Source organism: Brachyistius frenatus, unplaced genomic scaffold (genome assembly GCF_029030835.1).
Source record: "Brachyistius frenatus isolate BFR_SWC_R1_liver_20210118 unplaced genomic scaffold, ASM2903083v1 Contig_642, whole genome shotgun sequence".
NCBI lineage: Eukaryota > Metazoa > Chordata > Actinopteri > Embiotocidae > Brachyistius > Brachyistius frenatus.
The window spans coordinates 7,529-32,401 of NW_027211241.1; the positions used below are offsets into that span (position 1 = coordinate 7,529).

The 24,873-nt window shown below is 42.7% G+C and overlaps 1 protein-coding gene across 1 annotated transcript; it reads right to left on the reverse strand.

Annotated features, from left to right (window-relative positions):
• Positions 1-964: 964 nt before the first annotated feature.
• LOC138614965 (signal peptide, CUB and EGF-like domain-containing protein 1) lies at positions 965-24,492 on the reverse strand (the record flags this gene model as incomplete). Its single annotated transcript, XM_069688588.1, has 15 exons — positions 965-4,578; positions 4,732-4,811; positions 4,883-5,035; positions 7,749-7,946; positions 8,068-8,229; positions 9,860-10,027; positions 13,140-13,301; positions 13,391-13,594; positions 13,726-13,884; positions 13,970-14,086; positions 16,400-16,498; positions 18,395-18,514; positions 18,587-18,709; positions 19,944-20,060; positions 24,357-24,492. Coding segments are annotated over 15 exons (2,151 nt in total), but the record flags the coding sequence as incomplete, so codon positions are not given.
• Positions 24,493-24,873: the final 381 nt, after the last annotated feature.

Consider the following 24,873-nt stretch of genomic DNA (forward strand, 5'->3'; position numbering starts at 1 on the left):
GCTGTTCAATCACTCTTCAATCGTTTGTCGATTCTTCTTCAATCACTCTTCAATCACTGTTCAATCACTCTTCAATCGCTGTTCAATCACTCTTCAATCGCTGTTCAATCTCTCTTCAATCGCTGTTCAATCTCTCTTCAATCGCTGTTCAATCTCTCTTCAATCGCTGTTCAATCACTCTTCAATCGCTGTTCAATCACTCTTCAATCGCTGTTCAATCACTCTTCAATCATTTGTCGATTGTTCTTCACTCTTCAATCGCTGTTCAATCAATCTTCAATCGCTCTTCAATCAATCTTCAATCGTTGGTCGATTCTTCTTCAATCACTCTTCAATCGCTGTTCAATCACTCTTCAATCGTTTGTCGATTCTTCTTCAATCACTCTTCAATCGTTTGTCGATTCTTCTTCAATCACTCTTCAATCGTTGTTCAATCAATCTTCAATTGTTGGTCCATTCTTCTTCAACCACTCTTCAATCGTTGGTCGATTCTTCTTCAATCACTCTTCAGTCGCTCTTCAATTGTTGTTCAATCACTCAATTGTTGTTCAATCACTCTTCAATCGTTGTTCAATCACTCTTCAATTGTTGTTCAATCACTCTTCAATCGTTGTTCAATCAGTGCTGCAGATCTCTCCTGCAGAGAAACGGAAGGTTTTGAGTCCACATCCAATCAAAGTGTCTGACTTGAGTGTTGCTCGTCTTCTAGTCCGTCAGCGAGAGTTTAACGGGTGTTTAGGATGACGAGGAGTGTTTTTGATGGAGCATTCAGATCTGCTGCACAGATTGTTTCACTTGAAGATAAGAGAAGTATTAGCAGAGTCAGCTATATTTTCCACAAGCAAATTTTAAGCGTTTTCTTTTGTGTAACGGCACATTGTGGTGCATCTGAGGACAAAACTGAGATATAAACCAAATGTAATGAGCAGATAGAGGCGGCGCACTCACTCACAAAGACACCAGCTTGTCCTTCGGCTACTGTTTTATTTAATTTGTTCAGTACTGGAGTTTCATGGATCAAACAATGGCACAACACTGCGTTACAGCTTCTCTCTTTGGGTACAGCCGACTAACACAAACGTTACAATTATTCCTCTACAAAATAGACTAAAGTACACACGCTTCTCAGACTCACACACACTCATTCACAAACAATACATTCTCATGAAAAAAACAGTCAATTATAAATTTTAGAGCATTTCATGTGATTATTTCCTCTCTGTCATGTTGAACAGCAGCCACCTCAAACAGGAAACAGGCGGCAACGTAACGCTTGTGTCAGCTGGAACACCCATGTACTTTTATTGTGGGAACGATGGAATGACACCAAGCAGTTTAGTTCCAGACATGTCTGTCCAACAGGGTGATTATCTGTTTCATTGTTCCTGGACTGAACCGGGTTGACCCAGGCAGTGCTGGACCAGACTGGAGGTTCTACCTGCTTCATCCCAATTATTATTTCACTGCACCGTAGACTGTTTTCCAAAGCACAAGCCTTTTGATTGGTTTCCTTCCTTTTACCCATTAGTTTCATTTCAGTGCACCATGAAAATCAAATGTAGAGAGTCGAACAACCCTCCACCTTCCTCCATTTCCCTCCACCTTCCTCCATTTCCCTCCACCTTCCTCTCAAGTCCGCTACCCCAGCTGGGCTGCAGGGTGCATTCAGGGACCCTTGTTGTTGGAGCTCCAAAACAAAGACAGTAATTAAAAGTTCCTGGACAGGTTTCAGGGATTGTGATCACTTGGTGCATCAGAATCAGGGGTTTGAACTCTTTATTACAACTTAGACATACTGAGGCTTTCTACGATGGTGAGACCCAGGTGAAACCGGTCCGTGAACAGCTGCAGGAGAGAGGACACGTTTGTACGTTAAAGTACCTCCCTGATCCGTCTCCAGGTCCATTGAGTTTGGACTGTTGGAGATGGAGACGTCCAACCCCCATTAGAAACCATAGAAACCTTCACTGATGTCAAGACCATGCAGAGTGACTGAAAGCTCCTCCTACTGTAGATGGAAATGGTGGTGAGACTCTTTGGTCTCCAACATCAAGAATGAACTCGGATGCATTATAAACTGAAACTTCACTCAGAGTTCAAACTATTTCCTGACAGTCAGAGGTCTCTGATTTAAAACAGGCAACGTTCTTCAACACACCTGAGAGCAGAGTTTTGGAAGGACAGCAATGATGTCATAGTGCACTGGAAGAAACGTTAAAACTTCTGCTTTAAAAAAGCCTCAGCAGTTCATGAGATTGTAGTTGAGGGCAGAAACCGACAAAACCTCCAGATTGAATCAGAGGTCAGAGATCAAAGGTCACTCCCTGATCCACCCAGCACAAACACTGGACTGTTTTCATTAGTTACACTGAGATTCATCTCTGACGTCAAAGAGGGACATGACATGTGATTTATTGGCTGTCGGGGGACGTTTGTGTCTCTTTGAACAATAGATGAAGTTTACACACTCAAGACAGATGTTCTCCCTCCACCACATCCACCTTCAGATAGATGTTCTCCCTCCACCACATCCACCTTCACACCAACACACTTCTACCCCAGTCGCTTTGTGCAGATATAAAGTCCATCTTCAGTACACGGGTTAGGGTTTATAGACATATTAGTACCAACAGGAAGGACACAGAACATTTAGTCGGGTTATAGAAGAACAGCTTCGTATAAACTAACGATACTTCCTGTTTACTAGAGGAAACTTTTACAAACACAAGTCCAATGTAGTATGTTTTTACTGCTATACAAGAAGCCGTTATGGACACGCTTCTTCTCTCTGGCAGCTGTAGAACCTGCTGGAGGGGCGGGGCCTGACCGGGACAAAACTGGACCGGGACAGGACTGGACGGAGCGGATCGGGACAGAATCGGATGGAGCGGACCGGGACAGAACCGGACCAATGCAGCGGACCGACGGAGCTGGACCGGGACATGAAAACATGAGCACACGAACTGTAGTAGACTGACTGGTCCTCTCTTAACATGTTAACACTATAACTCGTGACATGTAACATGTTAGCATCTTAACATGTTAACGTGTTAACTTATTAGCGTGTTGTAACACGTGAATACGCTAACACTGTAACGTAAACACATCAACACATGAACGCCTTAACGTCTTAACGTGTTAACATGCAAATTAACCACTAACGAATAGCTAACAAACAACTAACGCATTTTTTCTCTCTACAGTCTTAAATATTAAATTCAAGTGCAATTAAAGTTCCAAATATTAGTTACATCACAACATTTCTCTACAGTAGCGGTGTTACCTGCAGGTAGTTCATCTCACCTTGTTACATGTTTTATTTCAACAACGTTACAATAAAGACGCTGATTGGCCAATAAAAGGACACATCCGGGGACACAGCTCTACACACCTACAACTGTGCACATTCACACGCGTGTTCATACGTCATATCCAAAATGTGCTACTGCAGGTTCAACATGGCCAGTATAAATATTAGAAAACAACGCAAGGACACGGAAAACCAAGCAGAGCGAAGGAAAGGAGCAACGGGATGAAGGACATGGGGGACAGACGTCGGGGGACAGACGTCAGGGGACAGACGTTGGAGGACAGACGTCGGGGGACAGAGGTTGGAGGAAAGAGGTCAGAGGACAGAGGTCGGGGGACAGACGTCAGGGGACAGACGTTGGAGGACAGACGTCGGGGGACAGAGGTTGGAGGAAAGAGGTCAGAGGACAGAGGTCGGGGGACAGAAGTCGATGGACAGAAGTCGGCGGACAGACGTCGGCGGACAGACGAAGTGTTCCGACGCGGTTTGACCGACCCACAGCTTGTCGATTCGGGGCTTTTATTAAATATCGTATGATAACTCGTCATCAAGACATCTCACCAACACTCTGACATTTTGGGACATTTTTCTTTCTCACCAAAAGTTAAAAGTTCAACACAACGTGGACTCACAGCTTTTACTTCAACCTTTGGGGAGCACACTCATGTCATTTAGAGTTAAACTCTACATCTTTCTTCACTGTTTGTGCTGAGATATTCAAATAAGAGTCACTTTCTGGTGTGACATCATGACTGACCGCCCACACATGTAAAGTCAGCTGCTGAATTTGAACATGCTAACTGAGACAAACGCAATACTGGGAGCTGTTTTAATACAGAATATTCTGCATGATGAAAACATGAAGACCTTCAACAACCTGCGCGGGTCAAACCATGTACACGAGAGTACCAGGAGGGGGCGCTGTTAACGCTGGTTAGAGGGGAGGAGGATGTTTGAAGGCATCACGTGACAAAAAACAGGAAGTGAAGATGTGTGGTCACAGGGTACATTAACGATGAGATCAGGAGAAGAAGACGCGGCGGGTCTCATCCAGGCGGTTGGTTCTGGGATGACTCAGGAGGACCAGGTCTCTAACAGAACCGCGGAGGACCCGACTATTTGTACGGCCGGAGGAACCGGGTCACTTTGGAGCGCAGCAACTTGATGAAGGAGCGGGGGAACATCTCTTTGGACTCCTGGGCTGTGTACCGGAAGTAGTTCTGGGGGTGGGCCAGCACGTCAAACAGCGCCTTTATCAGCTTCTTGTCCTGTGGGACGGACATGAGAGGGATACATCACTGCTGGACCGGTTAAACAGGAAGTGGATAGGGTTTTTTAATCTGGTTGACAGCAGAACAGACTGAGCAGTAGGTATCAGACCCAGCTCCACAGAACCATACACCTGACCCGTCCATCAGTACCTTGAGGATCTCCTGGTGGTTCTCGGAGGCGTACAGCCGGCCGTCCCGCACGATGTCCTCAATCAGCTGCTGGTAGTCCTCTGAAACACAGGACAGGGTGAGCAGCCGTGTGAAGCGCTGATTCCAACCGGCCGTGTTGAAGCTCACTCACCGTCATACGTGACGTACGGAACCTGGAAGCCTTTTCCGCTGTTGCCCTCGTTGGACTTGAACTGGATCCACAGCTTTCGAGAGCGAGAGGTGAAGGCGATGGGTCGCTCGTAGGTCTGACAGGTCTCATAGGTGGTGATGGAGGTGGGCAGAGCTGGAGGAACACAACAGACACGTCATCATCCTGCTACTCTACTTACAGCCCGGACACCTGGAGAACACCTGAAGAACATCAGGAGAACACCAGGAGAACAACAGGAGAACACTAGGAGAACACCAGGCAAACACCAGGAGAACACCTGGAGAACACCTGGAGAACACCAGGAGAACAACAGGAGAACACTACGAGATCACCAGGCAAAAAACAGGAGAACACCTGGAGAACACCAGGAGAATACCTGGAGAACAACTGGAGAACACCAGGAGAACACCTGGAGAACACTTGGATACCACCTGGAGAACACCGGGACAATACCTGGAGAACAACTGGAGAACACCAGGAGAACACCAGGAGAATACCTGGAGAACACCTGGAGAACACCAGGAGAACACCTGGAGAACACCATGGAGAACACCAGGAGAAGACCTGGAGAACAACAGGAGAACACTAGGAGAACACCAGGCAAACAACAGGAGAACACCTGGAGAACATCTGGAGAACACCTGGTGAACTGCAGGAGAACACCAGGAGAACACCTGGAGAACACCAGGAGAATACCTGGAGAACCTGGAGAAAACCAGGAGAACACCAGGAGAACACCTGGTGAACACCTGGAGAACACCAGGAGAATACCTGGAGAACAACTGGAGAACACCAGGAGAACACCTGGAGAACACCAGAAAACAACAGGAGAACAACAGGAGGACAACTGGAGAACACTAGGAGAACACCAGGCAAACACCGGGAGAACACCTGGAGAACAACAGGAGAACACTAGGAGAACACCAGGCAAACAACAGGAGAACACCTGGAGAACACCAGGAGAATACCTGGAGAACACCTGGAGAACACCAGGAGAACACCAGGAGAACACCTGGAGAACACCATGGAGAACACCAGGAGAACAACTGGTGAACACCTGGAGAACACCAGGAGAAACTGGAGAACCAGGAGAACACCTGGAGAACACCAGAAAACAACAGGAGAACAACAGGAGGACAACTGGAGAACACTAGGAGAACACCAGGCAAACACCGGGAGAACACCTGGAGAACAACAGGAGAACACTAGGAGAACACCAGGCAAACAACAGGAGAACACCTGGAGAACACCAGGAGAATACCTGGAGAACACCTGGAGAACACCAGGAGAACACCAGGAGAACACCTGGAGAACACCATGGAGAACACCAGGAGAACAACTGGAGAACACCAGGAGAACACCAGGAGAACACCAGGAGAACACCTGGAGAACACCAGAAAACAACAGGAGAACACCAGGAGGACAACTGGAGAACACTAGGACAACACCAGGCAAACACCAGGAGAAGACCTGGAGAACAACAGGAGAACACTAGGAGAACACCAGGCAAACAACAGGAGAACACCTGGAGAACATCTGGAGAACACCTGGTGAACACCAGGAGAACAACTGGAGAACACCAGGAGAACACCAGGAGAACACCTGGTGAACACCTGGAGAACACCAGGAGAATACCTGGAGAACAACTGGAGAACACCAGGAGAACACCTGGAGAACACCAGAAAACAACAGGAGAACAACAGGAGGACAACTGGAGAACACTAGGAGAACACCAGGTAAACACCAGGAGAACACCTGGAGAACAACAGGAGAACACTAGGAGAACACCAGGCAAACAACAGGAGAACACCTGGAGAACACCCGGAGAACACCTGGAGAACACCTGGAGAACACCAGGAGAACAACAGGAGAACAACTGGAGAACACCTGGAGAACACCAGAAAACAACAGGAGAACACCAGGACAACAACTGGAGAACACTAGGAGAACACCAGGAGAACACCAGGCAAACACCAGGAGAACCACCAGGAGAACACCAGGAGAACACCAGGAGAACACCTGGAGAACACCTGGAGAACACCAGGAGAACAACAGGAGAACACCAGGAGAACACATGGAGAACACCCAGAGAACACCAGGAGAATACCTGGAGAACAACTGGAGAACACCAGGCAAACACCAGGAGAACACTAGGAGAACAACAGGAGAACACTAGGAGAACACCAGGCAAACAACAGGAGAACACCTGGAGAGCACCAGGAGAGCACCAGGAGAACACCTGGAGAACACCTGGAGAACACCAGGAGAACAACTGGAGAACACCAGAAGAACACCAGGAGAACACCAGAAGAACACCAGGAGAACACCTGGAGAACACCTGGAGAAGACCAGGAGAACAACTGGAGAACACCAGGAGAACACCTGGAGAACACCAGTAGAACACCAGGCCAAAACCAGGAGAACACCTGGAGAACACCTGGAGAACACCACGAGAACACTAGGAGAACACTAGGAGAACACCAGGCAAACACCAGGAGAACACCTGGAGAAAACCAGGAGAACACCAGGAGAACACCAGGAGAACACCAGGAGAACACCTGGAGAACACGAGGAGAATACCTGGAGAACACCAGGAGAACACCAGGAGAACACCTGGAGAACACCTGGAGAACACCGGGAGAACACCGGGAGAACACCGGGAGAACACCTGGAGAACACCAGAAGAACACCGGGAGAACACCTGGAGAACACCAGAAGAACACTAGGAGAACACCTGGAGAACACCTGGATGTTCAGGTGGAGGCAGCTGGTTCAGTTTCACACTCCTTTCCACATCCACACTGTGACCCATCACACAGCACCAACCCATCCCATCACTGTTTACCGCTCTTCCTCATGACCAGCACGTCTCCACACTCGTCCTCGATAGGAAGGAAGATCTCGGGCACCACGATGAGGATCCGCCTCTTGTGAGGAGGGTTGATGGTCCAGACACAGTCCACATTGGACGGGTAGTCTCCGGGGTAGTTGGGAGACTCGATGTAGCCGGTGTACTCGCCGAGCTCTCCTCCACACAGCTGGTCTGAGGACCCAACAACACCATCACTGAGAAACTACATGGAGGTGATCTGCTTCTATCACTCATCATCACCTACTTAGGACCTCAGCTCACTGTGAACGGTCTTCATGTTGGACACTCTTACTTTTGCAGTGCGAGACGTTGGTGGCTCCATCGAAGTCGGTGGTGGTGTTACCAGGGCAGGTGATGCAGTAGTTCTGCGCAAAGTCCGACTGGTAGGTACCGGATGGGCAGCGGATGCAGCGGTGGGTGCTGGAGTTGTAGTAATGTCCAGGAGCACAGTGCACTGAAGAGGAGGAGGAGGAGGAGGACACAGAGTATGACTGGATGAAGGTCAACACCCACAGGAGGAACTGTTCATGTCTTAATTACAAAACAGAACCAAACCAACAGGAGAAGACGTCATCATCACCATCTCACACCTGAACACGACTTCATGACTATATTAACCAATGACTTCTGTCTGTAACCAACCATAAACCAGCAGTGAGTTATTGAACCATCAGTGATGTCATCAACCATCAGTGATGTCATCAACCATCAGTACTACATTCCGCCCACTGATAGCTGTAACCTGACTGCACCACAGGCCTGTCAATCAAACAGACACGCCCCAAAAACAGGTCTTCTTGAATCTTCTTTTCTAATGAATGAGGGATTATTTTCAGATGGACCTCCAGAAAACTAAGAAGAAGGAGTGACTTTAGCTAACAACACCGAGATAACTGATGGACACATTTTATTCACTTTGGATTTGATGAGAGAAGTTGAATGGGAGTCTATGGAGCCGGAGGCTTTTTGGAGCCGACCTCTAGTGGCACTCGCTGGTATTGCAGCTGAAGACACTTCTGGATCAGAACCATTTTACAGACCTGAAGCTACGAACTCTTTTAGAAACAGTCTATGTTTTATATCCAGTCTGTAGTTTTATATCCAGTCTGTGTTTTATATCCAGTCTGTGTTTTATATCCAGTCTGTGTTTTATATCCAGTCTGTAGTTTTATATCCAGTCTGTGTTTTATATCCAGTCTGTAGTTGTATATCTAGTCTGTAGTTTTATATCTAGTCTGTGGTTTTATATCCAGTCTGTGTTTTATATCCAGTCTGTAGTTTTATATCCAGTCTGTGGTTTTATATCCAGTCTATGGTTTTATATCCAGTCTGTAGTTTTATATCCAGTCTGTGGTTTTATATCCAGTCTGTGTTTTATATCCAGTCTGTAGTTTTATATCCAGTCTGTGGTTTTATATCCAGTCTGTGGTTTTATATCCAGTCTGTGTTTTATATCCAGTCTGTAGTTTTATATCCAGTCTGTGGTTTTATATCCAGTCTGTAGTTTTATATCCAGTCTGTGTTTTATATCCAGTCTGTAGGTTTATATCCAGTCTGTGTTTTATATCCAGTCTGTCACACACACACACACACACACACACACACACACACACACACACACACACACACACACACACACACACACACACACACACACACACACACACACACACACACACACACACACACACACACACACACACACACACAAAGGCACACAAAGACACACAGACACACAAAGACACACATAGACACAAAAAGACACACACAGACACACAAAGACACAAAGGCACACAAAGACACACACACAGACACACAAAGATACAGACAGACACACAAAGACACATGGACACACAAAGAAACACAGATACAAAGACACAGACACAGAAACAGAAACACAAAGACACGGTACACAAATACACACAAAGACACACAGACACTCAGACACACAGACACATACAGACACACACAGACACACAAAGACACACACAGACACACACAGTTACAAAGACCCACAGACCCACACAGATACACAGATACACAGACTCACAATGACACACAAAGACACAGACACACAGTTTCACCTTTGGCTTCACATTCCCTGAAGGCTACAGATCCTTCATACTTGGTCATGATGCCTCCTCCACAGGGGAAGCACAGAACCCGGCCTGGTTCTGGCTGGTACGAGCCCACCAAACAAGGCTGACATGGGCGGAACCCGTCAGCAGAGAACTGACCTGCTGGACACTGACCTGAGGGACGGAGAAAGAACATCTGTCGGTGTCCTTCAGTTCTTTCCGATCTCTCCACAGACAGAGCCATCACTCAGCTCACTGACTGCGCTCTACACACCATGGTTTGTGGTTGTACATTCCGTTTAATGACCACATTAATACGTGCATACAGTACGTATTTATTCATGTATGCACCACTGCATGTTATTACTGGCTGTCCCTGTCACATCTCCTATTTGTTTCTAACCAGAATGTATGGTGATTCTATTAATCTGTCTGCTGCAGCTATCTGGGAGAAAAACCTGAAGTTCTTTTAATGGTTTACAAGGAACAAAATATCCTAAGTTTTATGAAGAGTTGTCCAAGGTAGAAAGGACCTGTTTCAATAGACACCTGTGTCACTGCCTTACTTTGGCACCAAGAACTAACCTGGTTTCATGCTTGGTTTCAAACCTGGTTTAACACCTAGTTTAAGGTCCTGTGACCCTGTTAAATTGATAAACCTGCAGTCTGCCCTCCCCCTGCGGTCCCCCCAATTAAATATACGTGAATCGTTCATTGTTAACTGTTCTTTGTTAACAGTTCTTTGTTAACAGTTCTTTGTTAACTGTTCTTTGTTAATTGTTCTTTGTTAACTGTTCTCCATTAACTGTTCTCTGTTAATTGTTCTTTGTTAACTGTTCTTTGTTAACTGTTCTATGTTAACTGTTCTTTGTTAACTGTTCTGCGTTAACTGTTCTCTGTTAATTGTTCTTTGTTAACTGTTCTATGTTAACTGTTCTTTGTTAACTGTTCTGCGTTAAACATTCATTGTTAATTGTACTTTGTTAACGGTTCCTTCTTTGTTAACAGTTCTTTGTTAATTATTCTTTGTTAACTGTTCTCTGTTAACTATTGTTTGTTAACTTTTCTCCGTTAACTGTTCTTTGTTAACTGTTCTTTGTTAAGCGTTCTTTGTTAACTGTTCCTTCTTTATTAACGATTCTATTAAATGTTCTTTGTTAACTGTTCTTTGTTAACTGTTCTCTGTTAATTGTTCTTTGTTAACTGTTCTTTGTTAACTGTTCTTTGTTAACTGTTCTCTGTTAACTATTGTTTGTTAACTTTTCTCCATTAACCGTTCTTTGTTAACTGTCCTTTGTTAAGTGTTCTTTGTTAACTGTTCTTTCTTTGTTAACCGTTCTTTGTTAACTGTTCTCTGTTAACTGTTCTTTGTTAACTGTTCTTTGTTAACTGTTCTTTGTTAACTGTTCTATGTTAACTGTTCTATGTTAACTGTTCTTTGTTAACTGTTCTCTGTTAACTGTTCTTTGTTAACTGTTCTTTGTTAACTAACCGTTCTTTGTTAACTGTTCTTTGTTCTGTTCTTTGTTAAGCGTTCTTTGTTAACTGTTCTCTTTGTTAATCAAATGTTCTTTGTTAAACTGTTCTTTGTTAACTGTTCTTTGTTAACTGTTCTGCGTTAAACATTCTTTGTTAATTGTACTTTGTTAACTGTTCCTTCTTTGTTAACCGTTCTTTGTTAACTTTTCTCTGTTGACTGTTCTTTGTTAACTGTTCTTTGTTAATTGTTCTTTGTTGACTGTTCTCCATTAACTGTTCTTTGTTAACTGTTCTATATTAACTGTTCTTTGATAACTGTTCTCCGTTAACTGTTCTTTGTTAACTGTTCTCTGTTAATTGTTCTTTGTCAACTGTTCTTTGTTAACTGTTCTATGTTAACTGTTCTATGTTAACTGTTCTCTGTTAATTATTGTTTGTTAACTTTTCGTTCTTTGTTAACTGTTCTTTGCTAAGCATTCTTTGTTAACTGTTCTCTGTTAATCATTGTTTGTTAACTTTTCTCCGTTAACCGTTCTTTGTTAACTGTTCTTTGTTAACTGTTCTTTGTTAAGCGTTCTTTGTTAACTGTTCCTTCTTTGTTAACCATTCTATCAAATGTTCTTTGTTAACCCTTCTTTGTTAACTGTTCTTTGTTAACTGTTCTCTGTTAATTGTTCTTTGTTAACTGTCCCTTCTTTGTTAACCGTTCTTTGTTAACTGTTCTTCCGTTAACTGTTCTCCATTAAATGTTCTATGTTGACTGTTCTCTGTTAATTGTTCTTTGTTACCTGTTCTTTTTTAACCGTTCTTTGCTAACTGTTCTGTTAAATGTTCTTTGTCAACTGTTTTTTGTTAACTGTTCTTTGTTAATTATTCTTTGTTAACTGTTCTCTGTTAACTATTGTTTGTTAACTTTTCTCCGTTAACCGTTCTTTGTTAACTGTTCTTTGTTGAGCGTTCTTTGTTAACTGTTCCTTCTTTGTTAACCATTCTATTAACTGTTCTTTGTTAACTGTTCTCTGTTAATTGTTCTCCTTTAACTGTTCTTTGTTAACTATTCTGCGTTAAACATTCTTTGTTAATTGTATTTTGTTAACTGTTCTGCGTTAAACATTTTTTGTTCATTGTACTTTGCTAACTGTTCCTTCTTTGTTAACCGTTCTTTGTTAACTGTTCTCTGTTAACTGTTCTTTGTTGACTGTTCTCCATTAACTGTTCTTTGTTAACTGTTCTATGTTAACTGTTCTTTGATAACTGTTCTCTGTTAACTGTTCTTTGTAACTGTTCTCTGTTAATTGTTCTTTGTCAACTGTTCTTTGTTAACTGTTCTTTGTTAACTGTTCTATGTTAACTGTTCTCTGTTAATTATTGTTTGTTAACTTTTCTCCTTTAACCGTTCTTTGTTAACTGTTATTTGTTAACTGTTCTTTGCTAAGCGTTCTTTGTTAACTGTTCTCTGTTAATCATTGTTTGTTAACTTTTCTCCGTTAACCGTTCTTTGTTAACTGTTCTTTGCTAAGCGTTCTTTGTTAACTGTTCCTTCTTTGTTAACCATTCTATCAAATGTTCTTTGTTAACTGTTCTCCATTAAATGTTCTATGTTGACTGTTCTCTGTTAATTGTTCTTTGTTAACTGTTATTTTTTAACCGTTCTTTGCTAACTGTTCTGTTAAATGTTCTTTGTCAACCGTTTTTTGTTAACTGTTCTTTGTAAACTGTTCTTTGTTAACTGTTCTCGGGTTTCATGTTCTCAGATTCTCCTTATAAGAAGTTCTGGTTGAAGACGTATGAAATGATGGTGGCGTACCTCCACACTGAGACATGTTCTTGGCTCCTGCGATGCCCTGTCCTTCAGTACTGGGACACGGCTCACATGACAGCTGACCCATTGTATCCTGGTATGTCCCGGGAGGACACTGGACGCACTGCTCCTGCTCCCCACTGTAGAACGTGCCCACACCACAGCTCACTGAGGAGAACATACAGGTGAAAACAGACAGGTGAGAACTTCCTGCTGCTCTTGATGGCAGTGACATTAAACTGACTCTGTAAACTCACCACACTTTCCGTCTCGGAGGACTTGTCCCGTGCTGCAGGTCTCTGCTCCCTCTCCCAACCGGGAGGGTTTCTGGGCCACTTCGTATTCTGTCCCAGAGAACTGGATGTAGAACTGCTGCTTGTTGATGGACTTCCTGAGGGTCCGCATGGCGCTCTGCAGCTTCTGCTTCATCCTCTCACGCACACAGTCCACGTTACAGGAGTCTGAGGAGAAACCTTGTTTTCATTTCCATCATCTGCTGTAGGTTTACACCTGAGAGGTGTTCTAACAGTTACAAAGGAGACCTCCTGTACGTGTGTGCACCGTGTGTGTTTTATAGTGCAGTCCACCACACCTGAGGCCTCCTCCTCCTTCATCTCCATCTCAAACTCTGCAGTGATGTGGGAAACCTCCTTCGAAGGAGATTTGCGTCCTCGCCGGCGCTTCTTGGACGAGTCACACTTGAGGTTGACAAAAGTGACCTGGCAGTCATCGGTGCAGGGGAACTGGCCTCCTTCAGACAGAAAAACACAGAAGTCATGTAATCATGTGTTTCAGTAGCAGGTGGAGGATGCTGCTTTGTGTCACGTGATCTTTACCCTGCACACTCTGCCTGGAGGAGTCTCTGTGCTTCTCCTTGTTGCGCGGCCTCAGGTGACACTTGGCATCCTTGATCTTAAACCTGGCCTTCTGTTTGATGGGAGGAGCCAGCGTGTCTTCAATCATGCAAAGCAAAGAAACAGGACTGTGAAGTTACTCTGTGAAATATCAGCTGTAATATTCTCTGTTCTTGATCCTCATCTGATTTTGGTCTTCACTGTTAATTAACAGCTCCATCTTTCACACCTCCAGTGTTATCAGCTGCATCTTCCTAAAAGCAGTGGGCAACACACAGCTGTGTTCCCACTGAGTATCATTTAAACACCATACAGGCCTGCATTGCATACTGTTACTAACCACGTCCATCATGTTTGAGCAGCAGGACACCACACCACGTCTCAAAGTTCATATCATCCAGACCGTCTGAACATGACAGTGAGTTCACTCAGATCAGACGGCCTTCACAGTCTCACATCTCAGTCCAATACAGGATACCAATACTTTGTGGTGGGATGACAGAATGACATCATCAAGGTGCTGCCCACACATCTGCAGCATCATAAACATCTGCAGCAGCTGACAGATGTCATCATGTCATGTGAGGAGTGTTTCCAGAACCTTCTTAAATCTGAAGGTCCAACCCAGAACCAGCAAGTTGTACCTAATAAAGTGGCAAGACAGTGTATATGATGTGCTGTAGTAGAAGAAAATGTTTGATCAAAGATGTGTACAATATCCTGGAGGCTACAGGAGGCAAAATGAAGCAGAAATATCTGAATCTGTAACAACCAAAAAGTAGTGACTGTGTAAAATGTAAATAAAAACAGAATGTGATGATTTACAAATCTTATAAACTCTTATTTAATTAAAAATAGACCAAAGACAACATATCAAATGTTGAAACTGAGAAATGTTATTGTTTTACGAAAAATGCATTCTTATTTTGATTTTCATGGCAGCAACACGTCTCTAAAAAGTTGGGACAACAAAAGACTGGAAAAGTTGTTTAACGCAAAAAAACAAAAACACCTGATAGAACATCTGACAACTTTTCAGGTTACCATGGCAACATATCAGTGACATGATTGGGTGTAAAAATATCATTTCAGAGAGGCAGAGTCTCTCAGCAGTGAAGATGGGGAGAGGTTCACCACTCTGAAAGACTGTGTTGGAAAATAGTTCAACAATCTAAGAATAATGTTCCTCAACGTAAAACTCCAAAGAATTAGTGGATTTTGTCTACGGTTCATAATATCATTAAAAGATTCAGAGAATCTGGAGAAATCTCTGAACACAAGGGACAAGGCTGGAAACCAATATTGGATGGTGGTGATCTTCGGGCCCTCAGGCAGCACTGCATTAAAAACACACTATTCTGGAGTGGAAATCACTGCATGGGCTCAGGAACACTTGTGAAAACCATAGTCTGTGAACACAGTTCATCGCTGTGACCACAAATGCTGTTAAAACTCTCCAAAGAAGAAACCAGATAGAAACGTGATCCAGAAACATCGCCGCCTTCTCTGGACCGAGATCATTGAAGATGGACTGATGTGAAGTGGAAAACTGTCCTGAGGTCTGATGGATCACAATCTGAGATTCTGTTTGGAAATCATGGACGCTGCATCCTCCAGGTTAAAGAGGAGAGGGACCATCCAGCTTGTTATCAGCTCAGTTCTAAAGCCAGCATCTGTGATGGTACAGGGATGCATTAGTGCACATGGCATGGGTAGCTTGAACATCTGGAAGGAAGCATTAATGCTGTATGATATATTCAGGTTTTGGAGCAACATATGCTGCCATCCAGACAACGTCTCTTTCAGGGAAGGTCTTGTTTATTTCAGCAGAACAACGTCCAACCACATTCTGCACGTATTCCAACAGCATTGTTCTCTAGTAGAAGAGTCCGCTGATAAACTGGCCTCCTGCAGTCCAGACCTGTCAATCATTGAAAACATCTGGAGCATCAGGACATGAACAATACAACAAAGGAGACCCTGAACTGTTGAGCAGCTGGAATCCTCTATCAGGCAAGAATAGGACCACATTTCACTTTCAAAACTCCAGAAACTGGTCTCCTCAGTTCCCAAAGGTTTCCAGAGTGTTGTTAAAAGAAGAGTTGATGCAGCTCAGTGGTGAACATCATCCTGGAACAACTTATAGACGTGTTGCTGCATCAGGTTCACAATGAGATTATATTTTTATAAAAAAATAAATATTTGACATTTGAAATGTTGTCTTTGGTCTATTTTCATTAAATATGAGGTTACATGATTTACAAATCATCACATATTGTTTTTATTTTCATTTTAAACAGCATCACTATGTTTTTGGAAACAGGGTTGTACATGAAGAGGACACGACACAAAGTCTCTCACTATTCACACACCCTGAATACTACATTACCCATCATGCTTGGTGTACTGTACCTGCACAGTTGGGCAGAGCTGCAGTGGCATTCCTCTTCTGAGGAGCTTTACCAGGCTGGATGGGAACTCCACAGCTCAGTGTGTAGCTGTTTTCTGAGTCTGTGAGGAACATACAAATACACAAACACACACACACACACACACACACACACACACACACACACACACACACACACACACACACACACACACACACACACACACACACACACACACACACACACACACACACACACACACACACACAGTTGTGACAGTTGTTTGATTGAAAACGTTTTAATGGTTCCATGTTCCTGCTGTTTCGAAGAGAACCAGAGGAACCTTAAATTAATCCTGCCGTTCTTTATTCAAACACATTTACACTCAAAGAATCCGTTCAGTCAGAAAAGAAGGACGAAACTTCAAGCTCATAAAACAGAGACAATTAAATGAGGCTGCGTCCAGCCACAAGAATTTACAGGAATTTAAAAGAATTTGTAGGAATTTAGATATTTACAGGAATTTACAGGAATTTACAGGAATTTACAGGAATTTAAAGGAATTCATAGGAATTTATAGGAATTTAGATATTTACAGGAATTTAAAGGAATTTGAAGGAATTGACAGGAATTTAAAGGAATTTACAGGAATTTAAAGGAAAGTACAGAAATTTAAAGGAATTTACAGGAATTTAAAGGAATTTACAATAATTTAAAGGAATTTACAGTAATTTAAAGGAATTTACGGGAATTTAAGGAATTTAAAGGAATTAAAAAGGAAACGTACAGAAATTCCTTTAAATTCCTATAAATTCCTTTAAATTCCTGTAAATTCTTGTAAATTCCTTTAAATTTATGTAAATTCCTTTAAATTCTTGTAAATTCCTTTAAATTTATGGAAATTCCTTTAAATTCCTGTAAATTCCTGAAAATTCCTTTAACTTCCTGTAAATTCCTTTAAATTCCTGTAAATTATTGTAAGTTCCTTTAAATTCTTTTAAATTCCTACAAACTCCTTTAAATGTATGTACATTCCTTTAAATTCCTGTAAATTCCTTTACATTCCTTAAATTCACGTAAATTCCTTTAAATTACTGTAAATTCCTTTAAATTATTGTAAATTCCTTTAAATTCCTGTAAATTCCTTCAAATTTCTGTAAATTCTTGTAAATTCCTTTAAATTTATGTACATTCCTTTAAATTCCTGTAAATTCCTTTACATTCCTTAAATTCACGTAAATTCCTTTAAATTATTGTAAATTCCTTTAAATTATTGTAAATTCCTTCAAATTCCTGTAAATTTACAAGAATTTACAGAAATTTAAAGGGAAAGAATGGAGGAGGAATAGGATGGAGGAGGAGGAGAAGATGGAGGAAGAGGAAGAGGGAGAGGAGGAAAGGATGGTGGAGGAGGAGAGGATGAAAGAGGAGGAGAAGATAGAGGAGGAGCAGGAGGAATAGGAGAGGATAGAGGAGGAGGAGGCGGAGGAGAAGCCAAAGACCTGCGATGGCTGAAGCCAAGAAAAGTGAAAGTCTGAGAGGAGAGCTATTAAGAGCAGCTTCACCCATCAGTGGGTCCACAGGGAGGATGCACAGAGAGCTGTAACTATCAGCTGACACCACCAGAGGGCAGCAACAACATATCAGGTACACACAGAACACAGAACACAGGGGACACAGGACATCTCACAGGAGGGACACCAGGAGTTCCACAGAAAGAGGAGCTCAGCATGTCTCCGTTGCCGTTGTGTGTGTGTGTGTGTGTGTGTGTGTGTGTGTGTGTGTGTGTGTGTGTGTGTGTGTGTGTGTGTGTGTGTGTGTGTGTGTGTGTGTGTGTGTGTGTGTGTGTGTGTGTGTGTGTGTGTGTGTGTGTGTGTGTGTGTGTGTGTGTGTGTGTGTGTGTGTGTGTGTGTGTGTGAGTGTGTGTGTGTGTGTGTGTGTGTGTGTGTGTGTGTGTGTGTGTGTGTGTGTGTGTGTGTGTGTGTGTGTGTGTGTGTGTGTGTGTGTGTGTGTGTACCTGCAAGGAACAGTGCGTTGGAGGGGCAGGACAGCGAGCACACCTCCGCCCCCCCGCTTTTTGCACAGGTCAGCTGGGCTCGAGGTGCTGGCTTCCCATTGGGCAGACACTTCACCACCTCTGAGGAAAACACAGTCATATCACCATGACAACCACCTGGACACACACACTCACACACACACTGGTTCTCACCGATGCAGTCCTTCTTGTTCCAGTGCAGCTTTTGTCCAACCGGACACACACACTCGTAGCCGCCCTGAGTGTTGATGCAGCCGTACTCACAGCTGCCATTGTTGATGCTGCATTCATCGATGTCTGACACAACACAGAGAGGGTCACAGTCAGTGTGTCTGTCCACACACGGACAGGTGATCCTACAGGTGATCCTACAGCTGGTTCTACAGCTGATCCTACAGATGATTCTACAGGTGATCCTACAGCTGGTTCTACAGGTGATCCTACAGGTGATCCTACAGCTGGTTCTACAGGTGATCCTACAGATGATACAGGTGATCCTACAGGTGATCCTACAGGTGATTCTACAGGTGATCCTACAGGTGATTCTACAGGTGATTCTACAGGTGATCCTACAGATGATTCTACAGGTGATCCTACAGGTGATCCTACAGGTGATTCTACAGGTGATCCTACAGGTGATCCTACAGGTGATCCTACAGGTGATTCTACAGGTGATCCTACAGGTGATCCTACAGATGATTCTACAGGTGATCCTACAGGTGATCCGACAGGTGATTCTACAGGTGATCCTACAGGTGATCCTACAGGTGATTCTACAGGTGATCCTGTGACAGACAATGAGGGTTGGAACACATCTCATCAAATCATTTCTTATAACTGTCAATCAAAGCTGCTTTTTTAATTGATTTGTGACTCAGAGCAACACACACACAATACAAGCTGTTTAGGAGAGGTGAGGTGTGAGAGTGTTTCCTATACACGCTCGGTGACCCCTCACCTTCACACCCTTCCCCTTCCAGATGCACACACACTCTGTGAACACACCTGTGAACACACTCTGTGAACACACCTGTGAACACACCTGTGAACACACTCTGTGAACACACTCTGTGAACACACCTGTGAACACACTCTGTGAACACACTCTGTGAACACACCTGTGAACACACCTGTGAACACACTCTGTGAACACACCTGTGAACACACTCTGTGAACACACCTGTGAACACACTCTGTGAACACACCTGTGAACACACTCTGTGAACACACCTGTGAACACACTCTGTGAACACACCTGTGAACACACTCTGTGAATACACTCTGTGAACACACTCTGTGAACACACCTGTGAACACACTCTGTGAATACACTCTGTGAACACACTCTGTGAATACACTCTGTGAACACACTCTGTGAACACACTCTGTGAATACACTCTGTGAACACACTCTGTGAACACACTCTGTGAACACACTCTGTGAATACACTCTGTGAACACACTCTGTGAACACACCTGTGAACACACTCTGTGAACACACTCTGTGAACACACTCTGTGAACACACACTCACCTCCACAGTGCGTCAGGCCGTACAGGATGTAGCCCTTGTTGCACACACACTCGAAGCTGCCGGGGTAGTTGATGCAGGTGTGGTCGCAAGTTCTCTCAAAGGAGCACTCATCAATGTCTGAGGAGGGACACGACAGGAGAGACACATGACAGGTGAGACACACGACAGGAGAGACACACGACAGGAGACACACGACAGGTGAGACACACGACAGGAGAGACACACGACAGGTGAGACACACGACAGGTGAGACACACGACAGGAGACACACGACAGGAGAGACACACGACAGTATCGTCAGGTTTCCAATCAGATCGGTCAGATCCACCGTTGGCTCCTCCCCCAGCTCATCCAAATATGGTCACTTCCTGCTCCAAACCGCTCCGAACTAGCAAAGGTGGTGATGGACAGAATCTGAACTGGAGGATTCATAATGTTCACAAACCAACGATGACATCACTGATGGTTGATGGTTGAAAACAATGCATGATGTCTTCAGTGGAGCTGCAGCCGCTCTGTCCAGTCTGACAAAATAACTCATAATGCTGATTACATAACAAATGTAATCAGCATGTTTCATGTTTAGTTTCATCCAGGAGACTGAAACTCAGAATATCTGTGACTGATTCAGTCTGGGTTCTAGTCTGCATGGCAGTAAAGGTCAGAGGGAAGAGAAGCTTGTACACACTGACATCTGAATGACTCACTTGTGGACAAACACAAGCTGCTCACCGGGACACAGAGGACGTCTCATTCATCACTGCGGACATTATAGTAAACAAACCATGCTGCAGGACAAGAGCTCCCTCTGACAAACCCAGCGGGGAAAACTTGCTGTCAGAGGTTCAGATGTCTCACATTCACCGTTACGTCACTGTCTGAGTGTGTGTGCGTGTGTTTATGTATACTTGTACTGCACAAAATGTTATTAACCTAGCAGGAATGGAGGGCACCTTTTCAAGCTCACCTGGTTTATTTCAGGCTGCTGCGCGGGGCTTTACAGCGGCTAAAAATACTACATGTTATAATGGAGTTTGTCATGTGGAGGAAGTTGTTATGGCCTGGATGTTGGCTCGGTAAATACTGCAGGCAAATGTCCATGTGAGGACTTAGGAATAGCTTTCCTGTTTGGAGCTGCCCACAAGCAGAGTTTACATAAAGAGAGTGGGGTGGCACACAGGAGCTGCCTTCAGCTGTGTCATGCTAAGAGAACATACACACAAAAGGTGGGTTTCTCTGGTGTGTTCTGATGCATTTTTTCTGAGACACACCCTCGGTCACGATGAGGTGACTCCACAGTGATTGTGGACATTTATCTCACTGCTCTCCGCCTCTCTAAACATTTAGAAGAGAAGGAATTATTTGTGGAAACTACTTCTGCAGCGATGGCGAACGATCAATCTTCCTGCTCAGGTCTCTCAACCCGTCCTGGCTCACACTCCAACACTGGCATGTAGTGGATCACCAGGAGCTATTTACTCTGGAAGAGCTCACAGCAAAGAGAGAGCAGACAAATGGAAGCTTCTGTTTCATGTGAAGGTCGTGTTGAAGCTGATCAGGCTGGATGTCAGTGGAAGGGACAAACCTGGCACCTACTGGCACCGGTGGGCAAAGGTGAGTCAGAAATAGGCAGCGGAGCTGTGATGTGGCTCCCAACACTCAACACCACTTTATTAAAGAATCTGAATGAACTGCAGCACAGAGAATCACACACACAGACACACATGCATGCACACGGTCTCACCCCGGTGGTTTTGGGCTGGGGACAGACGCCCCTCAGGGGTTTGTTGTTAATAGAAATAATTTGGTGTTTGTGTGCTCTCCCGTCTCGTCTGCTCTGACTTGTAACCAGTAATCTGCCTTTGATCATACAAACATCACCGCTGATCTAAAGGAGGCTCCTTACAAACACAACACACCCAGCTGAGGACGTCAGCTCTACTGCAAACATCTCAGGAACATGTTTCCAGGAGAAATGACCCCTCACACATGACCTTTAATCACCTACACTCAGCAAGGCAGGTAAGGTATAAAGGTATGTGGCAGAAATACTTGTTCTTCACCTTTGACACTGTCAGATGAAAAAAAGTTTTCAAATACCAAAGGTCAGCTAAACTGTTAGAATATCTCAGCACAAACAAAGGACTCCATGGAAAGTGTATAATGATTGCACAGTGGCAAGATGTAGTAATAAACTGATGTTGTGGTGATTATAAATAAACTGATGTTGTGGTGATAATGAATAAACTGATGTTGTGGTGTTAATAAATAAACTGGTGTGTTGGTGTTAATAAATAAACTGATGTTGTGGTGATTATAAATAAACTGATGTTATGGGGATAATGAATAAACTGATGTTGTGGTGTTAATAAATAAACTGATGTGTTGGTGTTAATAAATAAACTGATGTTGTGGTGATTATAAATAAACTGATGTGTTGGTGTTAATAAATAAACTGATGTTGTGGTGTTGATAAATAAACTGATGTTGTGGTGTTGATAATAAACTGACGTTGAGGTGTTAATAAATAAACTGATGTTATGGTGATAATAAATAAACTGATGTTGTGGTGTTAATAAATAAACTGATGTTGTGGTGTTGATAATAAACTGACGTTGAGGTGTTAATGAATAAACTGATGTTATGGTGATAATAAATAAACTGATGTTGATAAATAAACTGATGTTGTGGTGTTGATAATAAACTGACGTTGAGGTGTTAATGAATAAACTGATGTTATGGTGATAATAAATAAACTGATGTTGTGGTGTTAATAAATAAATTGATGTGTGTTAATAAATAAACTGATGTTGTGGTGTTAATAAATAAACTGATGTTGTGGTGTTAATAAATAAACTGATGTTGTGGTGTTGATAAAAATAAACTGATGTTGTGGTGTTAATAAATAAACTGATGTGTGTTAATAAATAAACTGATGTTGTGGTGTTAATAAATAAATGATGTGTGTTAATAAATAAACTGATGTTGTGGTGTTAATAAATAAACTGATGTGTGTTAATAAATAAACTGATGTTGTGGTGTTAATAAATAAACTGATGTGTGTTAATAAATAAACGGATGTTGTGGTGTTAATAAATAAACTGATGTGTGTTAATAAATAAACTGATGTTGAGGTGTTAATACATAAACTGATGTGTGTTAATAAATAAACTGATGTGTGTTAATAAATAAACTGATGTGTTAATAAATAAACTGATGTTGAGGTGTTAATAAATAAACTGATGTGCGTTAATAAATATACTGATGTTGAGGTGTTAATAAATAAACTGATGTGTGTTAATAAATAAACGGATGTTGTGGTGTTAATAAATAAACTGATGTTGAGGTGTTAATAAATAAACTGATGTGTGTTAATAAATAAACTGATGTTGAGGTGTTAATAAATAAACTGATGTTGTGGTGATAATAAATAAACTGATGTTGTGGTGATAATAAATAAAATGATGTTGTGGTGTTAATAAATAAATTGATGTGTGTTAATAAATAAACTGATGTTGAGGTGTTAATAAATAAACTGATGTTGTGGTGATAATAAATAAACTGATGTTGTGGTGATAATAAATAAAATGATGTTGTGGTGTTAATAAATAAATTGATGTCGTGGTGTTGATAAATAAACTGAAGTTGTGGTGTTAATAAATACACTGATGTTGAGGTGTTAATAAATAAACTGACGTGTGTTAATAAATAAACTGATGTGTGTTGATAAATAAACTGATGTTGTGGTGTTGATAAATAAACTGATGTTGTGGTGTTGATAAACAAACTGATGTTGTGGTGTTGATAAATAAACTGCACCAGGAGTTTTGAGTGTGAATAATTAATTTTTCAATTAAATGAACTAAGCTGCTTTTTGTAAACTGCTTTATCCTTTATTGTGTAGATGACACATTGTCACTCTGTGGTCTCACATAGCTGCTAGATTACTAAACCAGATGAGGATATTGAAACCCTTTTGAACTATTTCCTCTTTATAGGTAATTTAATTACAAATCATGTGTAGTTAACCTGAGTGCCACCTTGTGCTGTATTTAGACCTGGTCTGAGCTGGCGCAGGCGAGGAGGGATTTCACCACAGAATTTACTTCAGAATTGCACTGCACGGGTGCATCTTTACCGACACACCTCCTCCTGTGTTGTTCCACACATCTCAGCGCAACTGGGTTTATGTTGAACCTCTAAAACAGAAAAAAGCCCCCTGCGATGCACCAAAATGCCAAACTTGTGAAAATAGAACCCAAAATGTCATGAAGCTTTTTTCGTCTCTAAACTATTGACGTCAAACTCCAAAGTGCCTCTGATTGTTTGACTGATGGGTGACACTCTGACCTGATCACACAGCTGGTATCATAAAGAGCCCCAGTGAATGACTGACAGCTGTCGGTCTCTGACCTTGGCATGTCCGTTCATCGGTGAGCAGTTTGTGGCCTTTCTGGCAGCTGCACTCGAAGGAGCCCACGGTGTTCCTGCAGAAGTGATCACAGCCTCCGTTGTTCTCCTGACATTCATCGATATCTGTGTAGAGGAAACATCAGAAGGAAAGACAGGAAGTCATCTATAAAAACACAACTTTATGTGACAACGTATGAAAGGAGCGCTCATCCATCATGCATTTCTGAACAGGAAGTTTTATTGTGGAAAACAACATCAACTAATTATGAGTTGAGATGTACAGTTTCAGGCTCTTCACATGTTTCTCTAAAACATCTGTATTATTGTTATTTAATATTCTCTGCATTAGTTTGTGAAGCGGAAATTATGCTATGAGCTTTCCAAACATTTCTCTCATGAACAGAACAAATTAAAGTGACAGCAACAGTAAAAAAGTCAGAGGACCGTTTCATCGATGCATATACCGCGGTAAGAGTACGACACAGAGAAGTCATTTTGCATCATCCAGGTCTCACAG